The 12,089-nt window shown below is 42.9% G+C and overlaps 1 protein-coding gene across 12 annotated transcripts in view; it reads right to left on the bottom strand.

The window, feature by feature from the left end:
- Positions 1-12,089, bottom strand: part of HECTD4 (HECT domain E3 ubiquitin protein ligase 4) — a 192,405-nt gene that overhangs the window by 118,318 nt on the left and 61,998 nt on the right. For all 12 annotated transcript variants that reach the window (XM_023241435.2, XM_045041851.1, XM_045041855.1 and 9 more), the window contains exons 3-7: positions 8,774-8,863; positions 7,622-7,752; positions 5,035-5,143; positions 4,014-4,152; positions 823-993 (exon numbers count right to left, since the gene is read on the bottom strand). In XM_023241435.2, the coding sequence (XP_023097203.2) occupies positions 823-993; positions 4,014-4,152; positions 5,035-5,143; positions 7,622-7,752; positions 8,774-8,863 (640 nt within the window). The remainder of the gene's footprint in view (positions 1-822; positions 994-4,013; positions 4,153-5,034; positions 5,144-7,621; positions 7,753-8,773; positions 8,864-12,089) is intronic.

The following is a 12,089-nucleotide window of genomic DNA, read 5'->3' on the forward strand; positions in this document are numbered from 1 at the left end:
AAAATTATCTTGTCCACTGATTTGCTCACTTGATTATGGTTAATTTTTTGTCACTCCACCACTACCACCCCAAGCCACCCACCAGGCAGAATCCAAGCTCCATTAGAGCACGGAGCCTGCTCACCCTGCCCATCACTGTATTCCCACCACCTAAACACAATGCTGCCTGACTCACAGTAAGCATTCAGCTACCATCGAACGAATGAACGGCCTTCTCACAATTTTAACTATCATCACTCTCAGAGACTCCCAAGATGTACTATAGCCCCAGTCTTGCCACTGCGATTTACTTCCAGGTTTCCAACAAGTCCCATGGGCATTTTGGCCTAAAAACCCCACTGTCTAGTGCCTGGGTGGCTCAGTCGGTTGAGCGTCCGACTTCAGCTCAGATCAGGATCTCACGGTTCGGGAGTTTGAGCCCCGCATCGGGCTCTGTGCTGACAGCTCGGAGCGTGGAGCCTGCTTCACATTCTGTGCCTCCCTCTTTCTGCCCCTCCCCTGTGGTGCCCCCCTCTCCCCAAAGTAAATAAATATTAAAACAAAAAAAAAAACAAAAAAAAAAACCCCCACTGTCTACACATTAAGTATTACTATTTCCACCTTGTTGCCAGATTAACCTTCAGAAAGCTTGACTTTATCTGTGTCCTACAATTCTCAACAAAGAAACCTTCAAAGAAATCCAAGAAAAACCCCAAAATTTGAGCTAAGAGTGAACACACTGTGCCTACTCCACCTTTCTCGGGTCCTTTTTAAACCAATACAAAAAGAAACCAAATCGAAATTTCTCTGCAAAGACACAATGAGACAGAAAGGGAACCTTACCCCGAGTTCAAAAATGTCCATGAAGACAGAATGCCCCTTGGGTGTTTTCTCATTCAGACTGGCAGGAGACCAGATCCAGTAGAAGTAAGTACCATCCGAAGAAAGGTGCACAGTGCTCATGGTGCTGCCAACCGGGAGGTGATTGGCTGGCATTGGCACCACCTGGCACACCTGGACATGGAAAAGGAAAACTTCATTAACGGGACACAGAACTTCCTATTAATTCCGTCAGTCCATCACTAACGCTGTTATGTCCAGAATCAGAACTCGAGCTTCTCGGTCCAAATTAAACTGACAGCGGGGCACCTGGGTGGTTCAGTCGGTTAAGCGGCCAACTCTTGGGTTTCGGCTCAGGTCACGGTCTCACGGTCGTGACTCTGAGCCCCACACCGGGCTGTGTGTGCTCAGAGCCTGCTTCGGACCCTCAGTCTCTCTCTACCCCTCTCCCACTCACACTTGCTCTCTTTTTCAAAAAAACATTAAAAAGAAATTAAACTGATACCTCTAACATATGAAAATTGCATGACAAAAATATAAAATTCATACAACGGCCCATGGGACAGATAACATAGGCCAAAGATATTTACTAAACGCTTTGAATCTGCTAAGCACGTGTGTTTTATCTAACAATTACCAAAAACAAAGCTTTAGAGAAACCGTACTGAGATTTCCTTAGTAAGTGAATTTCAGACTAAAAATTACATTAAAAGTACAGGGACTGTATCTTACTTTTATATCCCAGCAGCTAATTCAGAGTCTAACTCAAAAGTTACTCAATATGGAAGTAAAAAAAGAGGGCAGAAGGAAGAGGGGAGGCAGAGAAGAGAAGAGAAAGGACAAAGTAAAACAAATGAAGGCAGACCCTAGCCCAGCACATGAGGCTTTAGTGAAATGCATCAAGTCCATCATCAGGAAAGAGACAAACTCCAATTCTCTGTATTAGACACGAAGGCATGTGTTTCTAATACTGATCATCCTTCAGTTTCAGAATAATGAATGAGCTTTGCATCATTTCACACTAAATGTGTAGTTACATACTAATTTTTACTGCCAGAGAAAAGCCCTTAAAATGAGAGGAACGGGGAACCCCCACCCCCCCCCCCAAAAAAAAAACTGCTGGCTAGGTTTTTCAAAAATGCCAAGAGCAGGAGAAGTCAAAATCCAAAAATAAAAATAATCAGAGATGGTCAGATGCCTCCGGGAGCCCTAAGAGCGACCTTGTTATTCTGTCCCTCGAGGTGAGTCACTAGTTTCCCTAAGGTTACTTCCGACCCTTGAACTCATTTCATATGAACTTTCCAGACTTGTTTTGTCTATTTCAGAAGTTAAGAAGTAATGCAGTTGCTATGACCACACGTTGGAACTTGTAGTGCCAGGCTATCTACAAAGTTGACAGCTACTGATTGGCCTCTGTTACCCCCAAACTGCTCCAGTGCATGTAACCTCGTTAGTGACAACAGGATCTTCTTGGATAAGAATCAGAGTTTTCGCAAGAACACAGACGAAATGGACATTGCTTGAGATAAAAACCATGTTCTAGAACTGAACATCTGTTTAATTCCCAGGCTTATAATTCTATTTCAAATAAGTACAGAACATATTCTCACATCTGTCTGCATTAACGATAAAATATGAAGTCAATTGGAGACAGCTGCCTGGCTCAGTCAGTTAAGCATCTGACTTCGGCTCAGGTCATGATCTCACAGTTCATGAGTTCGAGCTGCACTGGGCTCTCTGCCATCAGTGCAGAGCCTGCTTCAGATTCTCCGTCTCCCTCTCTCTCTCTGCTCCTGTCCCACTTGAGCGCTCGTCTCCCTCAAAATAAACTTAAAAAAAAAAAAAATGAAGTCAATTGGGCATCTATTTGTCAATGTGCTCGTTTTACTCATCCAACAATTATCAAGAAGCTACTGTGTGCTTTGGAGATGCAATGGTGAAGACGACACAGTCCCCGTTTACCAGGAAAGGCACAGTTGAGGGACAGACAAAAGCAGAAGTAACATTCCACTTAACTCCTGGAGGGGACTTCTCCCAGGGAATTCACTCCACGGATGGCAACTGTAACTATTCTGTTCAACATCCATTGAAAGGCAGGAAGTTGTAATATAAAAAGCTCAGTCTAGTGCTAAGAACCATGGGTTCACGTTCTTATGCCACCATTAATTACTATGTGACCCTGGACAAGCCCCTTGACCTCTGAGCTACATTCCTTCCTCCAACAATAAGCACTTGCCAAGGGGCGCCTGGGTGGCTCAGTGGGTTGAACATCCAACTCTTGATTTTGGCTCAGGTCATGATCTCACAGTTCATGAGGTTGAGCCCCCATCAGGCTCTGCGATGACAGTGTGGAGCCTGCTGGGGATTCATGCTCATTCTCATTCGCTCTCTCTCTCTCTGCCCCTCCCCCACTTGTGCATATGCACAGTCTCTCAAAATAAATTTAACAAAGAAGGAAAAAAACCCCACTTGCCGAGCACTTACAAAATGCCTCGACTCAGCGGCCTTGTCTGTAAAGTGAAACTGCCACAGTTTTACCTCATAGGTAGGAGAAGAAGTGTATGTAAATTGCCTAGACCAGGGCTCGGCACAGAGACAGACACGGATAAATGACAGTTACTATTATCATCATCAATCAAATGCTAGGCACTGTGCTCCATTGTAAGCACACAAAGATAGGGAATATAGGGTCCCGATCTAAAGGGATGCATGGTAGTGGGGAAGAAACACAAAAGCAGGTGATTTCAGCATAATCCAGCAAGTGTGGTGACAGGGTGCTATGTTTGGAAGCAGTCAAGATGAGCTCTGAATCCCTAATCACATGAGGATTTTATCCAAACTCCTTTCAGAAAGGCTGTTTAGAACAAATCAAATAAGGAAATGATACCCTCCCCAAAATAGACCCGGCAAGAGAACAAGATAGCTCGTACGTGTAACATCTTTGACTCTCTAGATTTTTTTTTAATCCTAAAAGCTTGGTGATGGCCTTAGAAACTAGAGCACATTCACTTAGATCATGTGGGACAACTCCAAGACACCAGAGAAAAAACCAGAATGCCCCAATGGTGACAATTAGAAGGATGCCGCTGCGGCAGGAAACTACCTCAACTGTATGCTTCTTCCCTCTGATGAGGTCAGGAACTTCCCTTACGGTCTCCAAAACATAACAGACAAGGTCTTGGTTTTCTTTTTACCTGAAGGGTATTCTGGTCAATGACTTGGAAAAGGGAGTGAGGTTTGTTATCAAAAGATACAGGCCGGTGGAGAAGACCGCCGCTGCCGAAAGCGACCCATCCTGGTTCCAGCTCCTCGTTCCGGCAGTACACAAAACCTCTGTGGGAGGGGGGGGAAGAAAGCACACAGGCTGAGTAGCCAGGCGGTTGTTGGAAACCACACAATGCGCTACAGCAAACATCTTCCACCTGATTTTTAAAAAATGACTAAGTATGCAAAACATCTAAAGGAGAGTACGTGTATTACGTTAACTTTGCGACTGACACTACAGCAAATATTCATTTTCCATAACAAATTACAGCAGAAAAAAAGTTGGGGAAAAGATCTAATTAAATATATAGAAGCCTCTCAAACTGGTTTCTTGTGGCAGCAATTCACAGATCTGATATCCCCACTGAAAAGTAGGGCTAATCCACGGTCAAATCCAAGTACACAAACACTGAACTAGGGGCACCTGGGTGGCTAAGTCAGTTAAGCATCTGACTTTGGCTCAGGTCACAATCTCACGGTTTGTGGGCTCAAGCCCCGTATCGGGCTCTGTGCTGACAGCTCAGAGCCTGGAGCCTGCTTCAGGTTCTGTGTCTCCCTCAAAAATGAATAAGTGTTAAAAAAAAAATTTAAAAAAAGACTGAACTAGAAAAATGTCCATTCATCAACATGGAGAAGGCACGAATATTTTAACAGTTTGGATCATAGAGGAATTTCTGGCTAGAAACAATGACCTGAGGGCTACCAAGCTGTTTAGAGTCAAAACAAAGTGAAATGCATTAACAGAACAAGAGTCTACTAATCCAAGAAAAATCAAATTACATGAAATTGTCCAGACTTATTTAGTTACTAGTCAGTCTTTGGGTGGGTTGGGGGAGGGGGGGGGGGGAACAGAAGGGGAAGATCCGCATCCCCAGGTATCTTCCTCACAGAGATTTATGGAAGAAGGGAAATGTTCCAGCCAAATCATTCAGCAAGTTCCATGCAACTGACCTGAGAGTACCATGTAATCCAGACCCCAATTTGCTTACTCCTCTTCCAACTGAGTTAGTAGTATACAGGTAGAGACCATCCGCCGTGAGACAGCGCCCTAAGTCAGCATCTGAAATCATTTTTTCACAGGTAAATTATATACATGATTTTTCTAATGAAATTATAAACATGCTTCTAGTGAAAAAGCCTTAGGAGGTTGAGTGAAAGATAATCTTCCACTTCTAAAATAAATGCTTCAGTGTGACTTCCAGGAAAGATGGCTCAAACCCCCAAATCAAGCCTCTAGAATGTATGTGGGATCAGGAACCAACATCAGGGAAAGAGGTCAGATAGATAATAGCAGGGGAATCTGGTTCTACCTGCCAGAAGTTTTCTTCTTGTCTTTTTGAATAGCAAAAATAGAGTCAAAGTTATGCACTCCTAATTCTAATCTGAGAGGACTAAGACTCGAGGACTTTCAGTAATGATCCGGTGGTTAAAAAGCCATGAACTCTTAAGAGCTCTGGACACTTATTAGTTGACCTTAGGCCTTTCTGAACCTCAGTTTCTTCATCCAGAAAATGAGACTACTCTGTACCTCAAGAGTCACTGTGATGGTTAAAGGAGATAGCACAGGGGAACACCCACAGGCCCCTGGTTCAAAACCAGTGCTCCATAAATGGCAAATGCTATTATGCTGGCATACCAATGAAACTCGTGGACCTAAAGTCTGCTTCTGTGGATTTCCCATCCAGTGACTCTGTTCCCCCTTAGCTATATCCACTGCCAGCTAAAAACCGTATTACTCCATAGAATAGTAAACAGTTTATTAATTTACCCTCAAGAATTTGTCCTAAAGAGACAGCTTATAAAACTTTCAGTATTTTCCTTACCATTTCACTATGGCTAAGTTTGTCTACTACCTGTCCTATTAAAGGAAATCCAACACCACAGCCCTCATATTTAGTAATGAATATGCTGTTATCTTAAGAATTCAGTCTACGAATCCCAGACAACTACAATTTGTAACTATTAGGTTCTTCAAAAGACCGTTAAAGTGAGTAATCGTTTTTAAAATATTTTCTTTCCTTAAGTATTTTAACTTGGAACCTATAAAGATCCATTTATTCGTTCCTCTTTAGATGGAGGCCTAAGGCCTTCTGAGGAGTCTGACAAGGGGTGGGAGTGAAAGTGACAGAGAAGATTGGCCCCGAGTTGATACTTGTTGAAGCCAAGTGAGGAGTGCCAGGGGTTGACTAAAGCATCCTCTCAACTTCTATATCTGTTAGATGTTTCCATATTAAAAATAAGGTTACTTTTTAAATTCTAAGAAAAATATTCTCTAGGTGGAAGCAAAACTAAAAGTACAAGGGAGTGAAAACCAAGCAGACCAGTTTAACACCATCATCCCCCATAAGAAACTACCCCAAGGTAGATACTAAAAGAAGTAAAGGGAGAAAATAAAGGGGTTTGGTTTCATTTGAAGATGTAAATTTCAGCCTATAATGTTTAAGAACTTCTTGGGTTTTACAGGCTTTTTGCTTCCCCTGTTGACTCTAGTTGCATCAGATCCATTTTACCATTGGTTCCTTTTACCAGCTCACATGACTATTTGGAAGCAACAGTGGACACGAAAAGACACGGGCCCCAGGATGAGAGGTGCAGGGGTGGCCTGCCTCTCAGACTGCATCCCATGCCCTTAAGGCTGTCCAGGAAGTTTCCCCATCAAGGGTGAGAAATGCAAGTAATCTCAAATTTCTTAGAGATTCACTTTGAGTCTTTCCAGAAGACAACTGAAGGTCTTAGAAACAATTTCCTGGGGCGTCTTAAATTCCTATTTCATCAGTTACATAACGTTGTTTAATGACAGAATACCAGCTACAACAACTAACAGGTTTGGGAGCAAGGTAGACTCTTGGTGAGCTGCACCTCCACAGGAGGAAGCTAGAAGCAGCCTGCCTGGGGTGCCGGGGCACCGCTCACTACTTCTACCACACAAACGGAGAGGCCACCTTCATCCAACAAGTCAGGTAAGTGAAGGTCAATTAAGAGAAGTTCTGCCATTTTCACGGAGATCCCAATAAACTGATATGGAAAACTTCTGAAAGTGTAAAAACATTTTAATCCAGCCCATTTTGTTAAAGGAGAGACTTAATCCATGCTCCTTTGAACAATCTTGTCTCCCCCCAGTCCCGCCCCTTTTAGGACAGAGGGTTCAACCACACACACATAGTAAGTTACTAAAAGAAACAGCATCAGGCTTAGGCAGCAAGATCTGACCTTCTGTTCATGGACATAAAAATTTAACTTAAGGCTCCCAGGCTCAAACTCAAATACCCAGGAGTCCACTGCAGTAATTCATGGCTCCTCGGCTAAAGCGTATGGATGATCCCTTTCCCTTGCGATAGTAAAACCTATCCATTTTCTTACCTCCCTGAGCATCAGCTTTTATACTTTTACTGATAAAGCCGACAAAGAACTCACTGTATAGGATCCTAGCGCTTTTAGTTAAGAGAACAGAGTTCTACCCAAATCGTTTGCCACAATGATCCAAGGCCATTCTTTTCACATCTTAATTTCAGTCACAGGAGCAAAACCCCTATGTTACCTTTATTTTCAGAACTGGAGCCGGTGCTACTATCTGGTGCAGGCAACATGTCTTCATACCCCCACGATACTATGTGTTTGCCACCGAGCAAACAGGAGGGGGAGCCAGGCCCCCCTTCCAAAAGCAACAGCCTAAAAACGGGGAGACGGGAGAATCATGAAGACAAGGAAACTATCCATTTCAGCAAGAAAATGAAAGTCATCTCTAAGAGCAGATAACTAGTTTTGAACAAATACGTATCTGGAAAAAACAGTCATGTTTTTAAATTTAAAATTACAAATCCATGCTTAGAGAAACATAATAAAAGTACAGCTGTGTATAGGGGCGCCTGGGTGACTCAGTCAGTTGGGCAACCGACTTCAGCTCAGATCATGAGCTCATCATGGTCTGTGGGTTCAAGCCGCGCGTCGGGCTCTGTGCGAACAGCTCAGAGCCTAGAGCCTGCTTCAGATTCTGGGTCTCCCTCTTTCTTCTCCTCCCCACCTTGTGTTCTATCAAAAATAAACACTGGGGCACCTGGGTGGCTCGGTTGGTTAAGTGTCCAACTGCAGCTCAGGTTACGATCTCGCGACTCGTGGGTTTGAGCCCCGCGTTGGGCTCTGTGCTGACAGCTCAGAGCCTGGAGCCTGCTTCGCATTCTGTGTCTCCCTCTCTCTCTCCCCCCCTTCTCCACTCCCACTATCTCTCTCTCACTCTCTCAAAAATAAGCAGTAAATGTTTATTTAAAAAAAATTTTAAGTACAGTTGTGTATAAAATGTATAGGTTTTATATATATGTAGGGGGGGTAGTTAGGGTAAGGATTGGGAGGCACATACACCAAAACATTAGGAATGGTTATCTTTGGGTAATGAGCTTATAAATGATTTTCAGTTTCTTCTTTACACTTTCACAGATCTTAAAATCTATAATAAAAATTCACTATAAGCGATTACATTTTAAAAAAACAAAATAGAAACTGAAAAACAACACGTTCTAGGAACACTTTCAAAAAAAGGAAAGAGGAGACAGAACTCTTAAGATGAATAGGATAATATTCTTATTTTAAAATATGAATCACTAATTAAGCAGTTTAGTGCTCTACCTGTTAAAAGAGACTATGTACAAATCTCCCTCATGGAGGAAGAAGATAAGGATCCAAAGTGACAACTTACCTATACAGTACATCGGCTACAGGCAGGGACCCCAGATCAGTCTGTTTCTGTAACAGATGGACCGTATGGACAAAAGTCTTCAATGATCCCCTGAAAATAAAAGGAAGGAAAATCGTCACAACTGCTAAATAAGAAGGTTGATTTTATTAGCCACATGAGAAGGTTCCAGAAGGGGTCTGTTTCCACCAATCAGAAGACGTATTGTACAAAATATACTTGATTCGTACAGATTACCACTGACTCATACAAAAAGTTTTATGAGGGGCGCCTGGGTGGCTCTGTCGGTTGAGCGTCCGACTTCGGCTCAGGTCACGATCTCGCGGTCCGTGAGTTCGAGCCCCGCGTCGGGCTCTGTGCTGACCGCTCAGAGCCTGGAGCCTGTTTCAGATTCTGTGTCTCCCTCTCTCTGACCCTCCCCCGTTCATGCTCTGTCTCTCTCTGTCTCAAAAATAAACATAAAAAAAAAAAAAAGTTTTATGAGCAGCACCAATTATGCCAATTAGGATGTTCTCCTTGCATCTGTAAACAAGTTCCCCCCAACACAAAAGTTCAAAACAGAAGGCTCAAACACAAAGAACATGTGGCGATTATGCTTGGACACCATTTCATCAAGTCCTTCTCTAGCCTAGGAAAGAGATTTTACAGAAGGCAGTTACATTTAATAAATAATCTAACAGTATTTCCAAGCTTAGTTTTTGTTTTATTTTTTAAATTCATTCATTTATTTTGAGAGAGAGAGAGAGAGAGAGAGAGAGAGAGAGAGAGAGAGAGAGAGAGAAACAGGAGCTAGGGAGAAGCAGAGAGAGGGAGAGAGAGAGGATCCCAAGCAGGCTCCACACTGTTAGCCCAAAGCCCAAAACAGGGTTCAATCTCATGAGCCAGGAGACCACGACTAGAGCAGAAACCGAGAGTCAAGCGCTTAACCAACCAAGCCACGCAGACACCTCCAAGCTTAGTTTTTAAATATCTTTAAGTTTATCCATTTTACATAACTCTCCCCAAACCCCATCACATTAAGTATGACTGAAGAGGAATACATTCCAATAATTTTTAATTTTTTTATTAAGTAAACTCTGCCTCCAACATGGGGCTCAAACTCATGACCCTGACATCAAGAGTCACAGGCTCTACCAACTGAGCCAGCCAGGCCTCAAACAATTAAGATTTTGTGCTCAGAGGTGTTCCTTCTGCTTCCCTTGCTGTGAAGTATGTGATTGTAATACTCACAGAGCTCACCACTACCCAATTTCCTTTTGGTTCCCAAGACTCAAGACTCTGGGAAATCTAGAATATGGTCAGCAGGATCTAAAAGAAGGTGCTTTTAAGATGCATGGGACTTACCTGGCCAGATCCTAAGTATAAATCACCACAGAACATTTCCTGAACGAAATGATCACCTGTATCAGATAGGCTGACTTCGGATCACTGCCTTATTCTCTTAGCCAAGGCTTTAATTGCTGGGTAGCCTATACCTCAACCCTAAAAGAAACAGAATTCCGGACACTGGACCAAGTAGGCTTAAAGTCCTCCTCTTAAGCATCCCTTTCACTACTTCTGGTGTTCAAAGAATCAAAACCAAAGAGCAATACAATATAAAGAGGGAAGGCAGCAGACAGGGTCTAAATGCTTAAGCTGGGAGTCCGGCCACTCACCAGCTGCCCCATCTCAAACCTGTCACTTAATTCCTATGGACTTTTGCTTCTTCATTTCTCCAACAGGGAGATGTCCCTGGGGTGCAACAAGGTTGAAATAAAGGGGCAAAAGCACACTGGAACATTTAAGGCCATGAAACCAACTGTAAGGTATAGTTACCTGCCACACAGTCACTGGTTCCCTGGTTCCTAAGCCCCTCCAGGATCTGAGCCCTGCCAAGCTCCTCTCCTGTCCCTTTTCTCTCCCACTGCCTCCCAGCTGGTTACCTTGCTGTCCCCTCGACTACACCAAGCACAGAAAGAGCACCCGAGTTGTGCCACTTGTTGCTTTTCTTGACCACGACACTCGGTCACTGGCTGGCTCTTTGTCATCTTCCCGGCCTCTGCTCCACTTCAGTAAGGCCTTCCCTGGGCTCTGACGAATGCTGTCCCACCTCCACTTAGTCATTCTGTAGCAACATATCCTGCTAGGTCTTCCTACAAATGAGCAGCCCTCTCTGAAGTGATCTTATGCATGGCAACTTTGCAATTTTAGGCACCAATGATCTTGCTCACTGCTGGATCCCCACTGCCTAGAAGGGCACCTTGCGCACGGAAAGTGAGCAACAATTATTTACAAGGTGAATCGCCCGGAGTCCATTCAACTGCAAGGTGTGAAACCATGAGTCACTATGTTCCTAAAACCTAGCAAGGTTCCTGGCAAAGGTGTTCAATAAATGTTAGTTGGCTGAACGAATAAACATCTTCAAAATATGAAAATGTTTGGTCTTTGAAAGCATCAATCTCAGAAGTTCAATTAGGTCCCTAATAATTTCATTAAAGTAGATAACCCAACTGAAAAGCTTAGGACTTCTGAGGTAAATACAGTCCAGGGCGGAGGGCAATATTGGCAAGACAATATAGGAACAATCTTTAAAAACAACACAAGGGTGCCTAGGTGCCTTGGTCGTTAAGCATCTGACTTCGGCTCAGGTCATGATCACACAGTCTGTGAGTTTGAACGCCACTTTGGGTAAAACACGAACCCCCAGTGAGCCCCACTTCTGTCTCTTATGGGATTCTCTCTGCCCCTCACTCACTTGTGCCCTCAAAAAAAAAACAAAAAAACAAAAAAACAAAAAAAAAACAAAAAAAAAACAAAAAAAAAAACACCAAGAGGAAACTAAAAACACTCATTTCAACATTTCTGAGTGGAATTTGGAAACTCAAGCACATGAAGCAATTCCAATAACTAGCAGATTGAATGTGGGCACAAAAAGTAAAGTTTATGATCCTATGTTCAATAACTACAAAAAAATGTTTAAAATTCAAGAGCTGATGATTATTCCTAACATTCTAAATCTGCCTTAAGACAGTTCTACCTAAAAGCATATTTTCTCTAAATGAGATTTTTGTATTAATAATAAATCTATTTAGGGCTTGTAAAATACAGATCAATCCAATATAAAGCCTTTCCAGGGGAACTTCTTTTTGGTACCACCCAGTAATGTCTCCAGAATTAAGCTCATGTCAGGATTTCCACAATCTACAGTCTTCAGGGATCTGAAACTAGGCTAAGACAGTTTGCTCGGGGCAAAGAAACTGACAAATACGGGTGCCATCTTGCCTTAAAAAATAGCTTGATAGTCAACCATCTGAAGGTCAACTCTGAAACCATAAAAACA

This window comes from Felis catus, chromosome D3 (assembly GCF_018350175.1).
Source record: "Felis catus isolate Fca126 chromosome D3, F.catus_Fca126_mat1.0, whole genome shotgun sequence".
NCBI classification, from domain to species: Eukaryota; Metazoa; Chordata; class Mammalia; order Carnivora; family Felidae; genus Felis; species Felis catus.